Here is a 25898-nt window from a genome sequence, read left to right on the forward strand (position 1 = left end):
TTTTCTCGGTACTAGGGATTGAACCCAAGGCCTCATATGTGCTAGGCAAGAGCTCTGTCGCTTGAGTTACCCCCCCCCCGAGTCCTTTAGTTTGCATTTGTTTTGAGATAGGCACTCAATAACTTTGCAAGGGCTAGCCTTGAACTCGAAATCCTCCTGCCTCCGCCTCCTGAATAGCTGGAATTACAGAGGTGTGCACCCACAGCCAATCTCATACTGCATTTAGTAGGATTCCTTTTATGACCCAAACTCACTTCTGCATGACCTCACTGTTCATCCCTAGTGCAGCCCCTCCTGTTCCCTTCCCAGTCCCTGGGCAGCGGCGGTGGGGGCGGGGCGGGGAGAATCTGCTCTGATTCCATCTGCAGGTGTCTTTGGTCATTAGTGTGAAAGACAACTCCAACACCAAGACAATGGAGGAACCTGGGCTCCAGGTCAACCTTCCTCTGTGTCCCTGGCTTGCCTCACTCCTGGGGTTCCCCAGAGTAATTCCCCCATTCCCCTCCCTCAGCCTCCAGCTCTGTTTCTTGCAGAGCTGAACTATTCTGAATTCACTGGCTTAACAATCTTTTGCCACTAAATGTAATATATCTCTCTTCTCCAGTACAATTGCTGTTCTTATCAGTATGAGTGACAGGTTATCTGAAGGATATGTAAAGCCCCTGCCCAGAGACTGCCAGATAGTGGGAGCCCCTCCACTCTCTCTGGGACCATCCCTGCCCCCTCTGTAGCAAGGAACTTGCCCACTCCTTCCTGGCCTGGGGCAACTAAATAGAAAGTCACTACTTCCCAGGGTGTTCCTGACACCTCAATGAGCAAGGAAGGGCAGGCTGTGTTCTTCCAATTTTAAAGATAAAGTAGTTGAAGCTCACTGATTTTAAGAAATTTAACCTAATTGCTTTAACTCCTGACCTGGCTCTTTTACACTCCCCTAACAGGCTCTGGAATGAAATTGCATGTATGAATGCTTTCTAACTGCCCTGAAATAAATGCTGGGTTTTCATAATAGCCCTCAATAAGTAAGGCCAAGGCTGGAGCTGGAAGTACAAACCTTCCTGGTTACTTAGACCCCCCTGCCGCCATGTGAGTGTGACTTTTTTTTTTTTTTACGTTAGGTGGTTGTGGGTCTCGAACTCTCGACCTCCCAATCTGATCGCTAGGCGGGAGCCCTAGGACCTGAGCCACCCCACCAACCGATTGTGATGTTTTTAAAACACTTTTTTAATAGGCACGTTACGTTACCTTGAGTCAGTGTGCTTGAGTTTACTTAACCAAATGTTGGACACTGAGTGTCTCTCCTTTCGGTTATAAATGATACTGTATGATAAGTGGACCCATGGCCTTTGTCCACATTTGAAGTGGGTTCTTTAAAGGTCTGGAAGTGAGCTAATCAGGTCAGAGTATAAAATACTGGCTCCTCACACACACACAACCCACTATGTTGAACCTTTTGCCTCCGCCTGTGTCTTTCCAGGATTGGTTGTTACTGGGGTTTTCTTCCTTTTGAATCCAATGAAAGTGATTGAGGACACAGCCTGTAGGGTGAGATTAGGACAGTCAGCCCTGCTGTGAGCAGCTAGCAACCCTACCTGGGTTTTAGAGACAGTGTGGGAAGAATGGCACTGTAACCGACTACAGTGGGTTTGCGTCTTGGTGGATGTGAAACTAGAGTTTAGGACACCAGTCATGTGACCATGTGACGTGTGGGCTTCCACATGGCAGGTCTGGACACTCTCCCCTACATGCCAAGTAAAGAAGCATGCTGCAGAACAGAGAAAGGAGACTTATTCCACAGCCAGGGACATGCTGTGGAAAGAGGCAGAGTAAGCACTCAGCTCCTCTTCAGGGTGCAGACATGAGATTTAGTTCTAAATAGACAGAGAGTTAGGGCAGGGGGTGAAGTGCATAGTTCACAGTCACTAGGCCTGACGCTGGTGGTTCACGCCTGTAATCCTAGTTACTCAGATGGCAGAGATCAGGAGGATCACAGTTCAAAGCCAGCTCTAGGCAAATAGCTCGTGAGACCCTATCTCGAAAATACCCATCACTAAAAAGGACTGATGGAGTGGCTCAAGTGGCAGAGTGCCTGCTTAGCAAATGTGAGGCTCTGAGTTCAAACCCCAGTGCCAACAATAACCAAAACAGTTCCGGTCACAGGTGTGGTCTGGTTGACCATTATCTCAGTCCTTGTTCTTTAAGGGTTCAATTGAAGTTTGGTTCCCAAGACATGATTGCTCCTGCTCCAGGGTGCAGCCTCATCATTACAGGTAATTGTCCTTGTTTGGGGTGGTCTGTCCTGCAAGGCTCTGCTGTTCCTTAGGGGAAGTTTTGATCCTTGTCATAAGGATATTATTGATCATCCTTGTCCTTCCTTGATTCCAACGTGGCTGCAGGAAAGAAAGGCTCAGAGCAAAGGACAACAGTTACAAAATGGAGACAGAGATGCCAAGCCTTTTCCTTTTTTTAGTTAATTCGTGGGCCCAAATAAGGAGTCTGTGCTTTTCAGCAAAAGTGGTTAAGCACCTCTTACAAATGCAAACCAAAACAAGCACAGTCAAGACAAGAGGGAGAAAGATGTGTTAGCTGCAGCAGGTGAGGAGAGAGAGTTATCTCCACAGTAGTGCCCTCCTCAAAGGAAGTGGGGTTATTCAGGAGCCCAGGCATATTCATGTAGGAAAACCTGAGCTTGCTCAGTGCAAGACCACAGCCCAAGAAGGAAAGATGGTGGACATGTTTTGGGGCATACTTAGCTCAAGGTTGTGGAGCATTTTTTTTTTCTTAGTGGGACTGGGTTTGACCTCAGGGCTTCACACTTGCAAAGCAGGCACTCTACTTCTTGAGCCACACCTCTAGTTCATTTTGCTCTGCTTATTTTGGAGATGGAGTCTTGAGAACTGTTTGCCCAGACTGGCCTCAAACCACAGTCTTCTCAATCAGCCTGCCAAGTAGCTAGGATTACAGGCATGAGCCACTGCTTCTCTCTCTCTTTGTCTCTCTCTGTCTCTCTCTCTCTCTCTCTCTCTGTGTCCCTCTCTGTGTCACTGCTTCTCTCTCTCTCCCTGTCTCTCTCTTTCTCTCTGTCTTCCTCTGTCTCTCTATCTCTTTCTCTCTTTTTCTTACTCTCTCTGGCAGTACTGGGGTTTGAACTCAGGGCCTGGTGCTTGCTAGGCAGGCACTCTACCACTTGAGCTACACCCCAGCCCAGGAAAGGACACTATGAAGCTGTATTAATATAGGAGTTTGTCCATCAAAGCACCTGCCTTATTTAGCTAACAGCACTTCCCCTTCCCCAGAGGTTGTTAAAGATACTTTTGTAGAGCGCCTGCTTTGTAAGATTGAAGCCCTGAGTTTAAACCCCAATCTAATACAGAAAAAAGAAAAAAGATTTTTGACCAGAATCTTAAAGTTAATACACATAAAAATGTATATTTCTCTTTTCTTTGAAAATATGGAGGCCTTGCCCTCCTCACCCACCTGCAGAGCAGGACTGCCCCGTCCTTGGACAAGCAAATCCGTCTTAGTCCCCATCTCGGCCCTCATTTCTAAGGTGTCAGGAGCGAGCGTCAGTTCAGCATCAGCTCACACTGTTGATTTCCTTGCAGAGGAATTATTTCTCTGGGCCCACATCTATCAAAATCAAGAGTAGGCAGGGAACAGGGCTCACGTGGTAGAGGGGTCTGCCTAGCAATCACCAGACCCTGGGTTTGATCCCCAGCACTGCAAGTAAAAGGAGGGGGACAGATTGCCATGGAGACTTTTGTCATTTTCTAGTGTGGATTTTTTTTTTTTTCCATTCTGTCTTCTCTGGTTATTTAGCTAGCTCCTCTGTAAGATCCTGGTTCTATTGAGAAATTCCAGAACTGCCTCTGCCTCATAGAGCCTTTTTTCTTCAATTTTTAAAATTAAGGTATAATTTACACAGTAAAATCTACCCTTTTAAGTGTATGGTTCTATGAATTTCAACAAATGCATGTAACTGCAGTCAAAATCCAGACACACTGGTACACCCACACTCACAGTAGCCAGTGGGTGGAAGCAACGCAAGTGTTCACCCCTGAATGAATGGAGAAACAAAAATTCCAATGTCTATACAAGGGAATATTATTCAGCCATGAAAAGAAAAGAATGCTGATACATGAATGAACCTTCAGGACATTGTACTGAGGGTCATAAGCCAGTCACGAAAGGACAATACTGTATGATTCTACTTACAGGAGGTCCCTAGAGCATCATATTGGAACAGACAGTGGCATAGCATGGTTGGAGGGGAAATGAGGAGCTAGCGTTTAATGTGGACCGAGACTCACTTTAGGAAGACAGAAAATGTTTGGAGTTCGATGGGTGTCCCAGTTGCAGAACCATGGGCACAGTGACAACCTGATGTCACTGAGCTGTCCATTAAGAAACAGTTCAGATGGTTCAATTTCTGTCATGCAGGTTTTGAAACAAGATCTCACTATGTAGCCCAGGCTGGCCCTGAACTCAACATCCTCCCGCCTCCACCTCCCCAGTGCAGGCATTGCAGACGTGCTATGTAGTTTTTAACCACAGTTTTTAAAAAGAGTGTAGGCAGAACACTTCATTGCCCCAAATTCTTCCTTGTGCCTGTCAGTCAGTTTTGCTCCAGTCCCTGGCAACGCTGAGCTGTTTGCTGGTAGTATTGCCTTTTCCAGAATGTTGCCTAAATGGACCCACACCCTATGATGCCTTGCTTCTGCCTGCCTTCTTACGCTTATTATGGTGACACTGACACTCCTCCATGGAAGTGTGTGTGTTGGCAGCCTGTTCTTTATGTTTTTATTTTTATTTATTTATATTTATTTTTGCAGTACTGGGGTTTGAACTCTAGGTCTCAGGCTTGCTAGGCAGGTGCTCTATCACCTGAGCTATTCCACCAGACCTTTTGTGTCTGTGTGTCTGTGTGTGTGTGTGTGTGTATTGGGTATTTTTGAGATAAGAGTCTTATGAACTATTTGCCCAGGGCTGGCTTCGAACCACAATCCTTCTGATCTCTGTCTCCCAAGTAGTTAGGATTGCAGGTGTGGGCCACCAGGCACTGGCAACAGATTGCTCATTTATGCTGCTGGGTGGAGCTGCACCGTGTACATGAACCACACTTTATCCTCTTCCCACTGGGTGGGACATTTGAGTTGCTTCCAGCTTTTTGGCAAATGCTAATAAAAGCCACCATAAATGCTCACGTACACATCTTTGTGTGGACCTGTGCTCTCATTTCACTTAAGTAACACATAGAAGGAGATGGTTGGATAACGGGGCAAGTGTGTGTTCTGCTTTCCAAGGTGACTGTCTGCATCATTTCACCTTCCCACCTGCAGTACTTAGTCATTCTGATGGGTTTTTCCTTTTTTTTTTTCTTTTTTTGTTTTCTTCTGATGGGTTTCTAATATAAAAAAAACTATAGATCTTCAGGAAGTTGCAAAAAAGAGTATGAAGAGGTCCTGGTATCATTCATTCCGTTCCCCACAGTGGTAGCAACTTACATGCTTATAGTGCAGTGTCACAACAGAGCTCAAGAACTTACTCACTCTTGACATTGCCACACCATCAGCCTCCAGCACCATGCCAATTTGAACCATCCTCTATGGAAAGGCAGGAGGTAGACAGGGACCTGGGTCAGACCCCCAGAAGTCACCATTTGTCTGCTGGCCTTTTGCAGAGCACTTTCATCAACAGACCAGCCCTTGGCATCCTGCCTCCAGAGAACTTCGTGGACAAGCTCCGAGACTCCTTGCTGTCGGTGAGTTCCGGGGATGTCCTTCCACAGTTGCTGTGTCTCTTCTGCCTTCCAGCCCCACTGTCCTCAGAGGTGGCCCTGGCAGAGACAGGAAAAGACTTCGCTCTATAAGCAGGAAGGATAGATAAGGTGTATCTGCTGAAATCTTGCTCCCTGTTCTTATTCTTTCATGAGGAATTTTTTTTTTAATTTTCCTTTTAAAGGAAAGGAGTTTTTGTGTGCAGGACCAAAGGAACCCTGGGGAAATTAGTATTGTTCCATCACAGGAGCTTTGCATGAGTGATTTGGTCCTCCCCCGACTTTTTGTTTTTAGTTGTTGCAAGGATCAAAGTCATTAAGGACGTCAACTTCCCACCTGGAAAGTGTGGGTGTCTTAGGGGGTGGTTAGCAACTTCACAAGACGTAGAAGCGGCCTCTTGCGCCTTCTTTCCTCTGTGCTGGCCTCAGGGTCTCCCTGGTCCTGGAGAAGCCTGAGCCCACTCTGGTTGCTTTCAGGACATCCCTGCTTCCTTCCATCTTTCTCCTTTGGCCTCCTCTGATGCTGGGATGATGCAGAGCCCAAGGCTCAGCCCCTGGGAGGTACAGCTCCAGGGAGGGAAGGCAGGGGTCCAAACGGGCCTGGGCTCACAGCCAGCTCCTTTGCAGGTGGCTCCCAAGGGGATGTCCCAGCTCATCACCATGGCCTGTGGCTCCTGCTCCAACGAAAACGCATTCAAGACTATCTTCATGTGGTACCGGGTGAGGTTTGGGCCACGAACACGCCCACTCTCATTCAGCCCTCGTGTGACTGTTCATCCTGAAAGGCTGGAGTGTTAGACTTCAGTAGCCAGGGTCAAAGTCAAGGGAGGGCCCAGGTGGGCTTTCCCAGCATCCCAATGTGTTGCCATGAAAAAGACAGGCTTTGACAACCCACCCAATGTCATTGTGCTGTTTTTCCTGGCATAACTCACACCATCTCAACAGACCTTAGCTTTTGCCAATAGAATATATTTATTAGTGCATGAGTGTGTGCATCTATTTATTTTGTTGCAAGCATAATTAACAATCTTCTGCCTCAGTGCAGACAGGTCCTGGTCAGTACACGAGGTCAGCTGTCGAGAAAGACGTTCTGGTCGTCTAGACTAAACCTCAGTTTGCGGGGGAGGAGAGTGGATCCCCCATCTACACTCAGAGCATCTCAGCTTTTGTTCTGTTCTGTTTTGGCAGAGCAAGGAAAGAGGACAGAGGGGATTCTCCAAAGAGGAGCTGGACACTTGCATGATTAACCAGGTAGGTGCATCTGGGCCTCCTGCCTCAGCCATTTGGGGAACTGTCCTGGTCCCCTTGGACTGACACTGGTTGATGAACCCTCTCCTTCTCAACTAGGAGGGGTCCCCAAGCCTTATCACTGTTGAGTTCATTCTCTGGGTATCAGGACTAAGTAGAGCTCTGCCTGGTCTACCCACCAGTAGGTTCCCAGGACACCTGCCTCAATTGACAGATCTACAGAAGCCATTAATGTATTATTTAGAACAACCCACAGCATCAGCATGACAGAAGATTCCAGAGTGTTCACCCCATTGGTGTTTATAGTGATAATCAGAAAAGATTGGAAGCCCCTATACATCCCCCATTCCTATATATCCAGGAATGGGGAAATATTAGTTAAATGCAGGAGTTTCAAGTGCAACCCTAGCAATTTGAGACAGCAGGGAAGCCAGTGATGTAGGGAAAACCAAGTGTCTACAGTTGTGAGCTTCCCACACAGTCCCAACCAAAGCAGCCTTGTCCTCTTTGTCTGGGGTCCTGTTAAGGTTTAGACAGAAGGAAGAAGAGGGGAGGGGAGGGAAAAGAAGGAGAAGGAAGGGAAGGGCAGGGGAAGAGAGGGGAGAAAAGAGGAGGGAAGGGGAAAATATTAAGAGCTACTCTACTTAATTACTGATACTTACATCCACAATATTCTGAATCAAAAATAATTGCAAAGGGTTCCTCGTGGCCTAGTAGTGTGCTGTAATTTAGTGAAAACAGTAGAGTGTAAATTGTGCAGACACTGTGCTCTCAAACATGTAGAAAACACCAGAAGAAACCCTGCTGGCATGTTCACAATGGCTTACCTCTGAGGAGACAGATTGATTTGGAGTTTCTTCCTTTTGTTTTGTTTTCTTTCTTATGCTTGTTTTCATATATATTTTTCTTAATCCTGCATCATTCTACCAAATGTATTCATATAGACCTACATAAACTTGAAATTTTATTTCTTTTTTGAGATAGAGTATCTATGCAACTCTGATTAGCCTGAAACTTATTTTAAAGGCCAGGCTAGCCTCCAACTTCAGCTCTTCCTGTCTCAGTCTCCAAAGTACTGGGATTATAGGCAGGTACCACCACACCTGGCTGGGGTTTTTTGGAGGAGTGTTAAGGGGGAGTGTTTTTTTGGGATGTGGGTTCAGTTTGCTTTTTTGAGACAGAGTCTCACTGTATAGCCCAGACTGACCTCAAACTTGTGGTCCTCCTGCCTCAGCCCTTTTTTTTCTCTAAATGTATCTCACTCTACCTGTTTCTCCAAGCATGCCTTCTTTAATATCTGTGCACATACTAATCTATCAACATTTTTAGATCTCATTCCTCACTTTTAGTAACTGTCCAAATATGCATAGTGATGTGTATATTACATGTATAAGCAGGAGACAAGAAAAAAAAGTGACAAGAGGGTATTTTGGAATTTGTGGGAAAAGGTCTTGAAGTTTTCCCCAGGGTCTCAGAAAAAATTCTGCACTGGCCTCCCAGAGCCTTAGCTGGAGGGGACCCTGAGGAGCCTTAGCTGTTCTCGCTGAGTGAGCCGGGAGGAGGCCTGTCTGAGGCCCCTGGCTGGATAGAGTGTCTGGAAGCAATTTGAGGAAGGGGCTGGAAAGGGGCTAGAAAGTTGTGTTTTGCATTCATGCCCTTCCCAAAGCAGTTGCCATTGGGCAGGGGAAAGGGGGGTCCGTCTCCTGATCCAGAAAACCTCTTCCAAAGCCTGGGACATCTTCCATGAGGGACAGGCAGGCAGAAGGAGCTGGAGAGGCTGGAGAGGCAGATATCAGACGCCCTCATCCAGCAGAAGGGCTGACAATGGACACTGTGACCACCCACTCATACCAATGAGAAAAATGCCGCCATAGGGCAGACCTTCTGTGAAGCTAGAAGTTCAGACATTTATGTGAAATCTCTTGGTTCTATATTTGACTTTTCTTAAAATTAACTATGTAAGCAAATCAAAACATGTGTATACTAGGTATAGAGCCTGGGGGTCCAGTTTGCGACCAAGATCCCCAATTCTTCTCGTGGACTTCCATCTCTCCAGGTTTGCAGGGTGGCACACAGTCCCCAGGACCCACAACAGTGACCAATGACTGTATTTCTTGGTTCTAGGCTCCCGGGTGCCCTGACTACAGCATCCTGTCCTTCATGGGTGCTTTCCACGGGAGGACCATGGGTAAGGAAGGACCAGTATGGTCCCAAGGTGGCGTTTAGAGTTATAATAACAGTAACAATAGGGACAGCTGCCTTTGCTCTGGTGTTGGTGGTTTGCATATACTGTTGTATTGATTCTGCACAATTCCCTGCACGGGTGGAAGGGGGTGGGGGTGGAGAACTGTTACGTCCACTTTGCTGATGTGGACATTGAGGATCAGCAAAAGAAAGAACTTTCCAAGTCACTCAATGACAGAGCTGGAATTTGAACCCCTGTCTCCCATCTTCAGAAGCTGTGTGTGATCATGAAGCACATGCACACGCACAGTAATGGCCCAAGGGTTCTACTTCGGAGTGGGGGTGTCACAAGAGCTGGGGATCTGCAGACAGCAGCCTCCTTGGGAATTTCGGGTCTGAGGCTGACATACCCACCTGGCATCTCCTTCCATATCACTGCTTCTCTGTTTTGCCGGACTCAGGTTGCTTAGCAACCACCCACTCTAAAGCCATCCACAAGCTCGACATCCCTTCCTTCGACTGGCCCATCGCGCCGTTCCCACGGCTAAAATACCCACTGGAGGAGTTTGTGAAGGACAACCAGCAAGAGGAGGCCCGCTGCCTGGAGGAGGTAACCGGGGCTCCACCCACTCCCTCCCGATTTCCCTCACCTTCCTGAGTGTGGGCCCAGAAGTGGACAGATGGAGCGTTCACCTGGGGCCCAGGGTGCTGCTCCCCGGGGAGGAAATAGAGACAGGGGGACGCCTCGGGCCTCTAACGTTCCCTGTTAGGAAAGAGAGTGACGCACTGTGCTGCACCCACTCAGCATTCACCCCCACTTCTGCCACCAACTCCTCTATCATTTACGTCTCTTTAGAGGCAAACGTCAGTGACTAAAATAAAGGGGAATGGATTTGTTGAAAGATTATGGGGCATCTCAGAGAAAAAAATGACACCACAGGATGCTAAGTGCACTGGTTTACATTGGTCCCCTGAGTCCTGGGGCTTCCTTGGGTTTCCTCGGGGGCCACATTGAGAGAGAATGAGGAGAGTACAACCTCCTGTCTCTGGGACTACACTTCTATAGAAATGCCACTTTTGAGCTATCCTAAGTATTGAGGTTCCGTGTTTTACACGGAAAAGATTCTGTTCCTGGAGGCAAAAATGGCTACCGGTTTGAACTTGAGCTCAGATGTGACTGCTGGGTTTCCCCTTATGTGTGTCAGAGTTTTTCAAGCAATTAATATTTACTGCACACCTGCTAGGTGTGAGCACTGGACATTTGGTGGTAAATGAAAGGCAACAGAGAAAGGATTAGCACTGTCCAATAAAGATACAATGCAAGCCACATACATAGTTACAGCTGCTCTCTTCTTTTGTGGTACTGGGGTTTGAACTCAGGGCTTGAGCTTGCTAGGCAGGTGCTCTACTGCTTGAGCCACGCCCCCAGTCCCAATTATTGATTTTCTAATCATCGCCATTTTAAAAAGTAAAAAGAAACAAATTAGAAAAAATTTTAAGCATTGTATTGATATCTGAAGTAATGTCAACATGTGATTAACATTTAAAAATTACTAGCGAGCGCTTTCATATTAAGTTTTTGAAATATCGTGTGTGATTTATTCTGATGGCTCAGCTCAAGTTGGACCAACTACATGCTCAGTAGTCAATGTCACATGTGGTCCATGGCTACCATCTTGGAGAGCTCAGGGTAGTGGGAAAGAAAGCCTTGAACAAATATATAAACAAACCCAAACAGTGATGATTATAAGTGACTTGAAAAGCGCCAATCCCCAGGGTGACTGAGGGGATCCGGACCAAATCATCCAAACAGAAGGCTTTCCTCCTCTCTGTATAACAAAGAACATTGCCTTTCTTACTTTATGTAGCTGTGTGCTTTGGTTTTTTAATTTTACAGACTTAATAAACTAATCACAGTTATTACTTGGTTATCATCTATAAGATGACAACCACTTTAGAACAAGAACTCAAGAAATGTCACCACTTGGGGACAACCAGGTGCTGTTCTTATACCTCATTGCTGTTACAGTTAGGGTTTTGTTTGCTTGTTTTTTGTGGCACTGGGTATTGAACTCAGGCCCTCAGGCTTGCCAGGTCCCTAGCCCATGGATATTTTTAATTCAGTAACATGTAAGTTATGTAGCATAAAATGCTCCCACTTAACTGTTCAGTTTAATAAGTTTTGACAAATAAATACACGATCACCCCACCCTGGACATTTTCCTTGGGTCCATCTGAAGGGTCCATCCCACACCCTCCCCAGCCCCACTCCACACAGCCATAGATGAGATTGCTCTCACCACAGACCAGCCATGTGGCAGTTTTTAAAATGAGGCTCTATCTCAGATTCTCCCCAAACAATAAGAACGGTAATAACACTGGGTGCCAGCGGCTTATGCCTGTAATTCCAGCTACTCAGGAGTCAGAGATCAGGAGGATCATGGTTCAAAGCCAGTATGGGCAAATAGTTCACAAGACCCTATCTTGAAAAAACCCATCACAAAAAAGGATAGGCCCAGAGTTCACACCCCAGTACCGGAAAAAATGAAACAAAACAAAACAAAAAAACCAGTAATGACATAACAATAGCAACCATACAGTAGCTGGTAACTGACTCTGCTCTTTCATTGGGTTCTTTCCTTTTGCCAGCCTCACAGATCAGGAGAGTGAGACTACAGAAAGCTGAGGACCTTGTATGATTTGCAGTTTGCATCCCCCACAGTCCTAGGGACAATTCCTAGTAGGACACATTTCCATCAGCACCATATCATCACAGAAAATGTCACAAACACGTTTTCAATGGAATTTTGAGGGTTCCTGTAGCCCCAGAGGCCCATCTATGGACACTACTTGGGAGCCTGTGAGAACAATTGCCATTTCCCCCCTTGGGATCCAGGTGGAAGATCTGATTGTGAAATACCGGAAAAAGAAGAAGACAGTGGCTGGGGTCATTGTGGAGCCCATCCAGTCAGAGGGCGGAGACAACCACGCATCAGATGACTTCTTCCGGAAGCTGAGAGACATTGCCAGGAAGGTTAGAGGATGGGGTGAGGCTGGATGGAGCTGCAGGGGTTTCTGGGCTGGGTTCACAGAGCAAAGAGTTGGCTCCACTTCTGCTTGGGGTCTGAGTGAGCTTTGGCTTGCATGCCATGGCCAAAAAGCTGGGGTTGGGGCTGGAGTACAGCTCAGTGGTACAGTACTTGCCTAGCATGCCTGGAGCCCTGGTACCAACCCAGCACAAAGACAGAGAGAGAGAGAGAGAGAGAGAGAGAGAGAGAGAGAGGAGTTGGAGTTGAGGGAAGCTTGAAAAATTCTTCTTTAAAATCTTTTTGCAAGCCAGGTACCAGTGGCTTACGCCTAGAATCCTAGCTACTCAGGCGGCAGAGATCAGGAGGATCCTGGTTTGAAGCCAGCCCTGGGCAAATAGTTCAAGAGACCCTGTCTTGAAAAAACTCATCACAGAAAAAGGGTTGGTGGAGTGGTTCAAGTAAGTGCCTGCATAGCAAGCATGAAGACCTGAGTTCAAACCTCAGTTCCACAAAAAAAAAAAGTCTTTTTTGCAAAATCAGCCTCCAATCTGCTATCTTAATCTAGAACTTTCTCAATTAAGAGGTCCCTGAGGGCCTAGGGATGTAGCTAGAGGCAGATTTCTTGCCTGGTATGTAAAGTTCTGGACACCAGAACTGCCAAAAAAACAACAGCAACAACAACAACAAAAAACAAGCAAGCAAACAAAGAGGTCCCTGGGAAGCCCCCCCCCCCCCACTTCCTTTCTAGAGACCTGTACTCAGCAGATGTAAAATGAGAAGTCAGTGTTAAGCTCCTGTGTTTCCTTCAATGGGCTGGGACTGACATCACACCAGTCAGTCCACTGATAAAAGTTGTAGGATGCGAGTCAGTTTAAATACAAACGGTGAATTAGTAGCAGGCTGAGTGATACGTTTCTGGAACGTAGCAACTGATGTGTAGGAAATGAAGTCTCAGCCTCATGGTTGGACACAGTGCCTCTGGCCAGGTCAGGCCCCAGGACTATAGCCCAATGCAGCAGTGCTCTCTGCTTCAGCGTGGGAGTGGTGTATGCTCTGGTTTTGTTTCAGTCCAGCAGTTTTAGGACCCACTCAGCTGCAGCTGTGGTTGGAACTGCTCTATTTAGGTGTTCTGTTTTGTTAGCCCAGGAATGTGGGTTTAGGTTGCAGTTTAGAAAACAAGGATGGTCCTGGGTGCCATGGCTCAGGCCTGTAATCCTAGCTACTCAAGAGACAGAGACCAGAAGGATCGTGGTTTCAAGCCAGCCCAGGCAAATAGTTTGTGAGACCCTAGCTCAAAAAAAAAGTCACAAAAAAGGGCTGGTGGAGTGGCTCAAGGTGAAGGCCCTGAGACAGAGGGTCTCTGGCCTCTGACATGTGTTCATCTCTCTCCCTTCTCTTCTGTCTCCGGCCAGCATGGCTGTGCCTTCTTAGTGGATGAGGTCCAGACAGGAGGGGGCTGCACAGGAAAGTTCTGGGCCCACGAGCACTGGGGCTTGGATGACCCAGCAGATGTGATGACCTTCAGCAAGAAGATGATGACAGGGGGCTTCTTCCACAAGGAGGAGTTCCGGCCCAGCGCTGTGAGTTAGACCCGGCCTTCTTTCCCTGTCCTTTTCACACCACCTGTTTCTCACACACGAGGAATTAAGGGGCCCCTAGATGGCCCAATTTGTACCGATTTAACTAGTCAACAGTACAGTCATCCCATCTTTGTCACAGTCATTAGCCAGTCTTCTGATGTCACAGACAATATTAGATGGCATTTGCTCGGTGCTGACATGTGTCTCATGGTGTTCTTTTATCCCTTCCTACTAGTAGGGAGTTAGGCACAGAGAAGTTTATATGTACAGCCCAAGGCCATACAGACTGTAAGTGGAAAAGTCAGGATTCAAACCCAGAGCCCTTGCTTTTAAGCAATACGTTGTACTGAAATGTGTGCATAGTCTCTTTGGCCTATAAACACATACACACACACACATGAACACACACACACACACACACACACACACACACACACCCAGACATGAAGGCTTCAGAATCCTTCCATCATTCCTACATGTAGCTCCTACCCTTAAGATTGTTTCATGGTCCAAAATGGCTATTGGAGCTCCAGCAATCTTATCTCAATTCTAGGCAGTGGGAAGAAAAATAAGGGAAAGACAAAGTAACCTCTTCTTGTCTTTAGCAGCTTTCCCAGAAATTCCACGTAATACTTCTATTTCTAACACTTACCTAAACCCTAGTCACACTACAAGAGACTGGGAAGTGTATTGTAATTGCCTACACTGCACCCTAAATAATTCATGGATGTGTAAAGTGGGTGCTCTTTGAGGGTCAGTGCGCCAACAATCTACTCCCAGCTCGACTGCTATACACCATATTTGCTGTGGGCAAACCCTTTAACCTCTCCAGACCGCAGCTTCCTGCTCTGTGAAAGGATGGTTATACACAGTTGTGCACCGAGTAGCAAGATTGCAGTCAACCACAGAGCGTGCATCTCATGTTGGTCTAGTGACACCTTAGTGTCATGGTCTGTGGAAGCACATCCATTGATTTTCACACAATGACAAAATCTCCTGGTGACAACACCTCTCTCAGAACATACTTCTGTTAATGATGGCTGCTAAGAAACCAACTGTCTTGACTCCCTGAGCCCAAGGATATCCCTGGGCACGGGACAACTTGGTCCCTCAACAGTAGCCACCTTTGGGGTGTCGGTGGAAGACTTCGGTGAGAGAGTGTGTGTTATCCTCCTCCTGGCTCTCAGGAGATGCTCACCGGGTTAGTTCCTGACCTTTCTGAGAGAGAGAAGAAGGTGTGTTTGGGGGTGTGGGGGCCCCTTTGGGGTATGCCAACGTAACAGCCCCTCTGATACGCCCCCTCCTTCCAGCCTTACCGGATCTTCAACACCTGGCTGGGGGACCCATCTAAGAACTTGCTGCTCGCCGAGGTCATCAACGTCATCAAACGTGAGGACCTGCTGAACAACGCAGCCCATGCAGGCAAAGCCCTGCTCACCGGGCTACTGGACCTCCAGGTGCCTCTCCACCACCACCCCGACCTTGGCACCGCACCTGCCATCCCAGCAGTTCTGATCGGGCCATGCTGCTTCAGGGTTCCTGTCCCCTGCAGCCACATCCCTCCATCCCAGCCCCACTCCCAGTCCCCTCCCAAAGACTCCCTCTCTCACACTGGGGTGTCCATTATCTCTGCTCTATCCTGCATTCTGTATCTCTCCCCTCTGCAGCAGCCCCACCCACTGGGAGGTATTGCAAGACGCAGTTCCAGTGGTGGCACTGGGGTTTGAACTCAGGGCCTCACGCTTGCTAGGCAGGCGCTCTACCACTTGAGACCCTCCACCAGCCCTGTTTTGTGTTGGGTATTTTCAAGATGGGTTCTCAAAAATTATTTGCACAGGCTGGCTTTCAGCTGTCATCCTCCTGATTTCTGCCTCTCAAGTAGCTAGGGTTACAGGCGTTAGCCACACCCAGCTAGTGTGTATTTTAAGCTTACAGCACAACTTCATATTTCAGAAGGACCCAACCCTCAATTCGTGAGATTTTGGGGGACGACACTTCATATCCAAACCATAGCAGTGATGGGTGGCCCTGACAAAGGGAGGAGGGGTGATAATAGTGACAGCTTCCATTTATTGCAAGCCTACTGTGTGCTAGGTCCTATCCAGGGACTTCCATACCCTCCTTCATTTACATTAAATTGTAGTGCTCTGGATCTAGGCATGATTATCACCCTTATTTTAGAGATAAGGAAACTGAGGCATAGCGGCCGTATCCAAAGCTACACAGCTTTAGCTGGGAGCCGGTGGTTCACACCTGTAATCCTTGCTACTTGAGATGCAGAGATCAGAGGATCACAGTTTGAAGCCAGCCAGGGCAAATAGTTCATGAGACCCTATCTCCAAAAATCCCATCACAAGAAAGGGCTGGTGGAGTAGATCAAGGTGTGGCCTTGAGTTCAAACCCGTACCAAAAAAAAGTTACACAGCTTCTGTGTGGTACCACATGAGTTTGAACCTGAATCTGGTGGACTTCACAGTGTGGGTTTTTTGCCAGTATTTACCTCCCTGACAATCATGATTAAGGATCAAACAATAGCAGTGTCCATTAATTGAGGACTTGCTATGTACTAGGCATGTGTTAAGTACCTGTGTCATTCAGTCCTTAGAATGGAGTTGTCACATTTAGGGGAGGAAAGGCAGGACCAGAGTTGAATTTAAATTTCAGAAGTCCAAGAACCAGAGGGCAAGACACAGGACTTCATTCCATACACAGTACAGTCCTACCTGCTCTCCAGGGAGAGTTACCAGCTTCAGCAAATTACAATACAGGGCTCCTTGTTAAATTTGAGAAGCAGCAACGGATGTTTTCATAAGTGTAAAATATTTGAGACCTACTTTGAAAAAATTTGCCATTTATCTGAAATTCTATTTGAACTTGAGCACTCTCTGTTTTACCATGCAACCCAACTCAGGACAATTTAAAGTTAGGAAACTATGCTTAGCCTCAAATCGGGGACATAAGTTCTTTGCACAAGCCTGAGCTGCAGTCAGGAAGCCAAGTTTCAAATCCATACCTGCTTCATTCCAAAGACCGTGAAGGGCTTGGTATTGCTGTTAGGATTGCTAAGACTTTGGACTGGGGTTGGCGAGGGGTACGGCACAAGGAGTGCATCCATACAGGGTTGAATCCTTCCTTTCAGCCAGCGGTGCTCCATCACCAGCCAGTGGCAGAGGCAGTACTTATTTCCCTGGGAGACATCTGGGCCTTGCTTGAGGTGTTTGAAGCAATTGTGGGACATGGCCTGGGACCCAGGCCAGGTGTAGATCTTAGTGTCCTTGGCCTGCTCCTTGTTTTGAGCTGAGTTCCTTCCTGTGTGGTCTATGGGGACGGATGGCTGCCCTCCTCGTGAGCCATGATGGTGGGGCTTCATGGGCTGTGGAGGTGAGAAGGGTCAGGCAGAGTTCACAGTGCTGCAGGGGGAACAGATGGGAACACAGAACTAGGACATTAGGGGGAAAAAAGGCAGAAGAGTTCAGAATGGGCTCAGATGACCCAGATAGGTCAGTAGGACAGAGAACAATTGGACACTTATGGTCAGATTGCATAGAAAGAAGTCATGGCCTCTGACCCTGTGGATGAAGTCATGCTGCTCCAGCAACAGCAAGGCTTAGGAACTTTTCAATGTCCCAACTAATGCTCTGGAAGGTAAAGGTCCCGGACTAAGGTGACCGAGCTCTGAGAAGAGCTGTGGAAGCAGGCTCCGTGTGAAGGATGGTGCCAAAAAAAAACCAGGGTTCCATGAAAGCGTCCCCAACATCATGCTTTGAGGAACCTGTGTTGGGTGTAATTTAGAGGAGTGCGAGGAGCTGTGGGTTCCTATCAGGACCTTTCAAAGCTGTAGGCAGGCAGGAATGGGGATCTCAGAAACGCCCTAAAAGAATGAGCGGGAAATGGGTGAAATACAAGGAAGGTCTGTGTGCAGATGTTCAGGCCCCTAGAGGCCTGTCAGACCCCCCCCCCGCCCCCGCCCAGTGAGGAAGGGGCAGGGCTCCAGCTGCTCTGCACTAATAATTAAGTCATCCGTTACCAAGCCCTGCTCTGTGTGCTTGTGTGTGTGTGTGTGTGTGTGTGTGAGTGAGAGAGAGCAAATGTGGGTGTGTGCAAGAATGTGTATGAGTGTGAAGTTGTGTACATGTGTGCATGTGAGAAGGTGAATATGCAAGTGTATGCAGGTATGAGTTGGTGCAAAAGTATGTGTGTGTATATGAGTGTATGTGTAAGTGGGAGTTGTGTGTGTAAAAGTGTGTGTGTGTGGTACAAGGGCCTCGAGGCATGTCTGATTGGAAGAGACTTTGCTCTCTACCTCCCCAGAGGCCACACTCTGGTGTGTGTATGTGTGTGAGGGGGGTGTTCGTGTCTCTGGCTCCCAGGCAGTCATTGAGTGCCAAGAAATAAAGTAGAAAAGGAGGCACTGGAGGGCCTTTGGTGCCTTGGTCCCCTCATCTTGGCAGAGCCCTTCCTCACTGTGGGGTGAGGACGCACAGTCAGGCACGTAATACTAACCACAATGCAGGGCACAGCTCCGTCACCTGAGCATCATGACTTTATTTCCAGTTCTGCCAGGGAGTGGTCATAAAACAAGGCTTGCCCACGCCCTGGCATGAGCTTTTTTGGCCATTCCTCTGTCCTTCACACTGATGGTGGAGGGCAGGGAGAAATCCAGATTGCCTGGTCCTGGAGCCTATGTGAGTCCCCTTGGGCTGCCGTAACAATTTACCACAAGCTGGGTGGCTTTGAGCAAGAACGTATTCTTGCACAGCCCTAGAGGCCAGAGCCTGAAGTCAAGGTACCAGCAGGCTTGGTTCTTCTTGGAGGCTCTGATGGAGAATCTGCTATGCGTCTTTCCCAGTTTCTGGTGGCTTCTGGCAACCCTTGGCTTGTCACCACATAACTCCAGCCTCTTCCTCCAGCATCATTTGGTCTTCTGTCCTCTGGGCGTGTGTCTCTGTGTCCAGATTTCCATCTTACAAGGCTGTGAGTCATTGGATCAGGGCCACCTTCATCCAGTAAGACCTCATCTTAACCTAAGTGTCTATATCAGCAGAGTCCCGATTTCTAAATAAAGTCACATTCACAGGTTTCAGGTGGGAATGAACTGGGGTGGCAGGACATGATTCCAAGCGTGTGTGTGTGTGTGTGTACGTGCAGTGCTGGGGATTGAACCCAGGGCCTTGCACATGCCAGGCAAGTGCTTTATGACTTTAGCACTTAAGCCATGCCCCAGTGGCAGAGAACTGTTCAACCCAATGCATCTCCCAGTTCCAAAGCCTTGGAGAAGAACCACCACCTTTCTAGAAGAAGAGCTAGTAATAGAGATGACGACAACCTATGGAGCACCTTAAGTGCCAGGCCCTGGACACAGGACCTGGCACAGAAATCCTGTCCCACTGAGTTCTCATGACAGCTCACTGCAGTCAGTAGCATTTATATCTTCAGTTTACAGAAGAGGGAGCTGAGGCACAGGCCATATGCTGGTTAATCTTGGTTGGATTAAGAGACACCAAGGAGACTGGTAAAGCACAGCTCTGGCTGTGTCTGAGGCTGTTTCAGAGAGAATTAACTAAGGGGAGAGACCCTCAGAACATGGGCTGCACCATCAAATAGGCTGGGGCCTGAGTGGAATGAAAGGAAAAAAGAAGAAAGCCTGCTAGCTCAGGCATTTTCTGTCTCCCCTTCCTGGCCATCATGGCATGGGCTGCTTGCTCTCCTGTGCCCTTTCCCGCCATGATGGATGGAAACCTGTGCACCTGTGAGCAAAAGAAACCTTTTCTCCCTTAAGCTGTTTTGCTCAGCAAGCACACCAGGCCAGTGGATGGCCAGCTTAGACCAGGGTCACCTCCTAGGGATGCGCAGTGAAGGGATCTGGTCCTCCCACATATCTGGAGGCTGTGACAGCTTCTGGAAAGCACTACAATGTTGCCACGTGAATTTTTAAAATATAACACTTGCCTATAATTGCTGTACTGTGCCTTTCCAGGCAGTTGTGAAAATGGTCCGTGATGATTGATGTGCTCTGTTGTAAACTCGGAGAAAACTTGTTGGACTTTATTTGTTTTTACCTGCTGTCCTCCGAGTGTCTGGTTTTTTGTTTTGTTTGTTTGGTAGGACTGGGGTTTGAATCAGAGCTTCACGCATGTAAAGCAAGTGCTCTACTGTTGGAACCACACCTCCTGTCCATTTTGCTCTGGTTATTTTGGAGATGGGGTTTCACAAACTATTTCCCCTGGCTGGCCTCAAACTGAGAGCCTCCTGATCTCAGCCTCCTAAGTAGCTAGGATTACAGGTTTGAGTCACCAGCACCCAGCTCAGAATGTCTATTTTGAATTAAAATTTGTCACACCACCAAAAAAAAAAGTTATTTTTCTCAGGTACTTTTGTCACAGTGATGAAAAGTCCGACCAACAAAGGCCATTTAAGTGACTCCCCAAGTTGGCACAGGAGAAAGAAATGGAGATGGAGTTGGGTTCTGAACCCAGCGTGGAAGTCTCAGAGCCATAGCTCCTAGCCCAACAGCGGCCCTACCCGAAGGCTGCACCCTGGGGCAATTGAGGGATGACAGCTACAGAGCCCAGGTAGAATCAGTGACACTTTGACACTGGTCTGTCTCCTCCTTGCAGGCCCGGTACCCCCAGTTCATCAGCAGAGTGAGAGGACGAGGCACCTTTTGTTCCTTCGACACTCCAGATGAATCCATACGGAATAAACTCATTTTAATAGCCAGAAACAAAGGTAAGGCGGCCGGGAGGGGACTGAGCTTTGTGGGTGTCCAGCACTTCCTGGTGTAGGTACAAATATTGCTAAGTACGGGGTGAGGAGGTGCGGAACAGAAGGTACAGGAACTAAACACAGCCTGACTTTTTTGTCTAAAGAAGAAAAGTTCCCAGTGGGATTACTTTATCCACTCATGCATGTGGTGGGCGTCTACTAGGAGGGTAAGCTGCACCCACCGTGGGAACATCACACTGAAGGACACGTATGGGTCCTTCCTTCAGGAAGTCTCAGTCTAGCAGGAAGGAGGACAAAGATCCGCTGCAATTATATGCAGTCAGAGAGTGACTGACTAGGGAAAGATAGAGTCAGGGAAGGCTTCCTGGAGGAAATGGTGTTTTACCTGAAAGCCTGTGATATCAACAGGAAGTGGCCAGGTGGGGACAGTGAGGGAGAGTGTTCTGGAAGATGGAGGAGTATGTGCAGTTACAGGAGGCAGGCTGCAGATAACAGAGGTGGAGAAACGGAAAGATGAGAATAAAATGGGGACAGATAGACAGACAGGAGGGGTAAAGTTGGGGGGTTGGATGCCAGGCCCGTGTCATGCTAGCCTGTGGATCAGGTTCAAGACTCTGGACTTTACCCTGCAAACTATAGGAAGCCACCAAGAACCTTCAAATGGAGGGATACTGTGGTAGATCAGAGCACCTACAGTGTGCCAGGCACAAAGTCAGATCTTTGGTGCACGCTAGGCAAGTCCTCTGCTAACGAGCTGCATCCTTAGCCCTCGGTTTTTTTGAGATGGGGGTCTCACTATGTATCCCAGGCTGGCCTTGAATTTGCAATCGACCCTCCTTCCTCTGCCTCCAGAGTGCTGGTATTACAGGTGTGCACCACCACACTCAGCGTTCTGTTGCCTTCTTATAGAATTCCTGCAGCATCTCTGTAGGACAGGGCAAATCAGACTTGTGGGGTCTCTCTGTGTAGCCTAGGCTGGTCTCAAACTTGTGATCTCCTGCCTCAGCCTCTCCCAAGTGCTGGATGCAGCCATGTGCCACCACGCTCAGCTTAGCCTCCTGTTTAAAATGAAAACATCTGCCAGGTGCCTGTGGTTCATGCCTGTAATCCTGGGAGGCTGAGATTGAGAGGTTCTTGGTTTGAGGCCAGGCTAGGGAAATAGTTCTCAAGACCCCATCTCCAAAATAACCACAGCAAAATGGACTGGAGGTGTGACTCAAGTGTAGAGCTCCTGCTTTGCAAGTGCAAAGCCCTGAGTTCAAACTCCAGTCCCACCAAAAAAAAAAAGAGAGAGAGAGAGAGAGAGAGAATCTAATCCCAAAGATGCTAAACAAGCCAGTCAAGCATGACCATCTGCAAATGTCAAAGCCTCCCTTTAAAATAAAGTGAGCAGGGTCCATCCATCCCTGTTCAGCAATAGCTCGGCTCTGTCCTCATATACTTCTGACTTGGCCGGTGTATCTGTAATTTATTTGTTTGCTTATTTTCTTTCCCTAGCATGCCATGGGTTTCTGGCAGGCAAGGACTTTTATCTCAGGATTTTTCTATCACTCAACCTAATTCAGGGGGAGGAGAATGGGTATTCAAAGTTAGGAAGTGTCGGGTATGGTGGTGCATGCCTGCAATCTCAGCACTCAGGAGGCTGAGGCAGGAGGATCATAGTGAGTTGAGGCCAGTGAGTTTGAGACTTTGTCTCAAAAAAAGAAAGAGAGGGAGGGAAGAGAAGGATGGACGAGGGGACAAGAGGGGAGGGAAGGCTGGATGGGGGTGGGAGGAAGGTCACATGGGAGCCTGGTGGACAGATGGTGGTGGGTGGATGGGTGGGAGAGTATAGCCGATGCTGCTCTCCTGCACATGGTCTGAGGATCCCATGTGCCTAACCTGCCTTCTGTCTCTCCTTCCAGGTGTGGTGTTGGGGGGCTGCGGGGACAAATCCATCCGTTTCCGTCCCACACTGGTCTTCAGGGATCACCACGCTCACCTGTTCCTCAATATTTTCAGCGACATCTTAGCAGACTTCAAGTAAAGAAGCCATTTCCACTCTGAGAAAGCCCCGATCTCAAACTGTTGTCAAATTGATTAGTTTGCCTAATTCATGTTTTCACTTAAAAGTACCAGAGGCGAATGCACAGACTGAGGGGTTATTTGTGAGGAGGGGATGTTCTTAGTGGCTGTGGGGTGAAAGGGAGGGGAAGGCGGGAGGGCCTGGCTTTGATTTTCCTCCCTGCAGAGTCAGTGGTTGCATTGGTCTAAGCCCAGAAATTTTGCTTGAGCCTTGGACATAGTCTTAGGAAGGGTCATGGGGTCCTGACCATATTCCTGATCACTTGGGACCAACCCCAATTTCTTTGGAAGCCAGTCTGAGACTGGCAGCTGGGACCCTTGGGTTCCGTTCCATCTTGAACCCTGTGCAAGCAAAGGCGCACCCCCCTTTTCACCCAGAGTGGAGTTCCGTGCACCCATCCACAGTTCAGGGGGTACTAGGAGGGTCATGGAAGACAATAAGGTGGGGAGATGAGGACTGAGCTTGGGATTGGGAAGGGGGCTCTGGCCTCCTGAAGGCAAGGACCACTTCTCTTATTGCACCAGGGGCTGCCTCTGAACTGTGAATTCTATCCTTGACTGGCCTCTGCCCTTGCAGGGTCTCACTCAACATCTTCCATCCCCCAATCTCTCCTCCTGTTGAATATCAGCCTAGTGTCCAGAGACACACTTGAGCCAAAGGGTCAAAAGCACAAGCCTGTGCTTATCGCTCCAAGAACATAAGCCCAGGGTCAAGGGGGAAGCAATGCCACTTCCCCGTCTCCCAGGGCCTCTGTTGCTCTGACTTCTGTCCCCTGGCCCTGGGAGTCTCTGTCCCCAGCTCCTGCTCCATCCCTGTTTGCTCCATCCCATCAGAGGGGACCTTGGCGGGACTAGATTTCTTCTTGAATTAAAGGTGCCAGAGGTCCACGCCAGGAAAAGTAGCCTTTTGGCTCAAGGTGATTTCCTTGAACTTGCCCCTGAAATGCAAGCTTTTCTTGGGACACTGAGCACGAGATTACCAGGCAGATGAAACTTGTCCTACATAGGCTGCAGTGGGGGCTGGGGAGGGAAGATTTTCTTAGAAAGTCTTGATTCCAACTCAAATGCTCCTAAAAGAACACCTGACAGTCCTACAATTAGGTGATGGTCAATGGGTAGATTTGAGAGAGGCTGGCTTGCGTTCTGTGTCCAAAGGAAGCCGTGTCGCATCATGGTGACATCTTTGGAGGATGGGCATGTCATGGTTCCTGAGTCAGCACTTTGCTCTTTTAATAACTAATCATCCAAAGATTTAGCTTCCACTCTTCTTCAAACTTGGTCATCAGTCTCTTTTTGTTGAGCATGAGAAATAAAAGGCACTGATGTGTCTGTTCATGGACAGATCCGTGAACCCTGGTACTCTGCATCCCTGCCAGTCATGGCTAATCCACCACGCTCAAGGTCATTCACACTGCCAGCTATGTGAGGATGTCTGCCTCCCTCTCTCTATGAGGTTTTGCCTATCTGTGTGCTTATTTACACATCTATCATTCATTCACTCATCAAACTTTCAAGAAATATCTGTGCCGTCCTGGACCCTATGCTAAACACCAAAAATACAAACATGAAATAAATGTACTCCCTGCTCTTGAGACACTCCCATCCCATTGAAAACCACAGACTCTTAAATTAGGAATAAACCAGAGTGCTAAAGGAGCATCAGCTGGTCAAAGGGGCACCCCAACCCACCCAAGGCTCAGAGGAGCGATCAAGAAGAAAGCAATGGCTGGGCAGAGTTTTGCAGAATGAGTAGGAGACCAGCAAGCAAGGCAAGGCAAGGAAGAGTGTTGCAGAAAGGGAATAGCATGTATAACCGCACATCAGTTCATGGTCTCATCCCTTCACTGGGGAGCCAGACTCCACCCACAATATCCCAAGGTTCAAGGTCTTGTTTAACAAGCAAGAAAAATGCAAAGCAAACCATAATTCATTTATTGACTGATGTATGCTTTCTCCTGAGAACTTCAGCATGGGGTACACAGATTCAGTAAGGTTTTAAGCCAGGGTCCAAAGAAAGACTTGACTCTCTTCAGTGGAGGGAGCGGTTCCAGTAGTTGTTTTCTCCCTATGGGGCATTGACAGAGGAATAGAATTGCTTCATCTGGAAAGTTCTTTCCAGATTTACTATTCACTTCTTACCAAGAGAAGTTACTGCTCATAAAAAGAAAATTCTAAGCTATTTACTTACAAGTTCTTGTCGACTTGGGGTACACTGTGCTCTGGAGACATCCTCTTTGGGGCTGGGGTCGGGGGGAGGTCCTAGCTGGAAGAATCCCAAGGAAGTGGATTTTTTGCAGAGCTCAAGATTGTAGAAATTTGAGAGAGGTTGGCAAAACCCTGGGGAGCCCTGTGGACTGGCCTGGCCACTGTCCAGAGCAGAGCCCATGAAGAAGATGGCCGATGGTCTTGAAATGAATCCATCACACACTAGTATCACAAAGTTTAGCCAATGTCTCAGTCGTGTGTTGTCTCTTACAAAAAAAACAAGGTCTAGTACTAGCAAGTCAGTAATTCTCTTTTATTATAAATGGGTGTTTTTTTTATAATTTTTACTGACACTCAGTAACCATGCAAAGTTGTGCACATTAATGTATCTATATACCTATACCTATCAATATCTCTATCTGTAGATCAGCTCATGGTAGACAACCATAGCTAGGAGCATTGCAGACACGCATACAAAGTGATCTTGTTTACAGTATTCTGTTGACAGTGCCAATCAATGATAATGAAACTAACATGTCACAATGTAACTGATGACCATATGCACAATTCCATGAATTAAACCTGTTTCCTGTGTTAATCGGTATTCTTAAATTTAAAAAAAAAATATTTATAATGGAACGTCAGAGTGAATGTGGACTTCTTTGGGTTGGAAATGGGTTTTTTTTTTATTGTTTTATTATTCATATGTGCATACAAGGCTTGGGTCATTTCTCCCCCCCTAATTTTGTTAAATAATTATTTACAAGCACTTATTAAGCATCTACTGTATACCTCTTAGAGATGGCTTATGGGAACATTCTATCTGCTGAAGTTGCCTTGAACTCTGGAATTACTGTGAGATTATTTCATCACATTTATTAAGGACATGCCATGTGACATGTGACAGCGGGATGAACAGGCGTGGTCCTAACTCTGAGCTCACATTCTAGCAGGGGAAATGCTATAGCCACCAGTGTCAGGGCCAGGGCAGACACTGGGTGTGCGGAGGCACAGGGCCAGGACTGATCCAGGCAGGGTGGAAGTCTGAGACCTGAGTTTTGTGTTTCAGGATGAACAGGAACTGCTCAA

General features: G+C 47.6%; 1 protein-coding gene across 3 annotated transcripts in view; it reads left to right on the top strand.

Annotated features, from left to right (window-relative positions):
- The window catches only part of Abat (4-aminobutyrate aminotransferase), a 98605-nt gene extending 73157 nt beyond the window's left edge, over positions 1 to 25448 (top strand). For all 3 annotated transcript variants that reach the window (XM_020178640.2, XM_074060456.1, XM_074060455.1), the window contains 10 exons: positions 5678 to 5758; positions 6401 to 6493; positions 6962 to 7024; positions 9146 to 9209; positions 9667 to 9815; positions 12102 to 12239; positions 13647 to 13814; positions 15125 to 15271; positions 20432 to 20543; positions 22445 to 25448. In XM_020178640.2, the coding sequence (XP_020034229.1) occupies positions 5678 to 5758; positions 6401 to 6493; positions 6962 to 7024; positions 9146 to 9209; positions 9667 to 9815; positions 12102 to 12239; positions 13647 to 13814; positions 15125 to 15271; positions 20432 to 20543; positions 22445 to 22566 (1137 nt within the window). In that variant the 3' untranslated portion in view covers positions 22567 to 25448. The remainder of the gene's footprint in view (positions 1 to 5677; positions 5759 to 6400; positions 6494 to 6961; positions 7025 to 9145; positions 9210 to 9666; positions 9816 to 12101; positions 12240 to 13646; positions 13815 to 15124; positions 15272 to 20431; positions 20544 to 22444) is intronic.
- The last annotated feature ends 450 nt before the right edge of the window (positions 25449 to 25898 follow it).

This window comes from Castor canadensis, chromosome 17, assembly GCF_047511655.1.
Source record: "Castor canadensis chromosome 17, mCasCan1.hap1v2, whole genome shotgun sequence".
NCBI classification, from domain to species: Eukaryota; Metazoa; Chordata; class Mammalia; order Rodentia; family Castoridae; genus Castor; species Castor canadensis.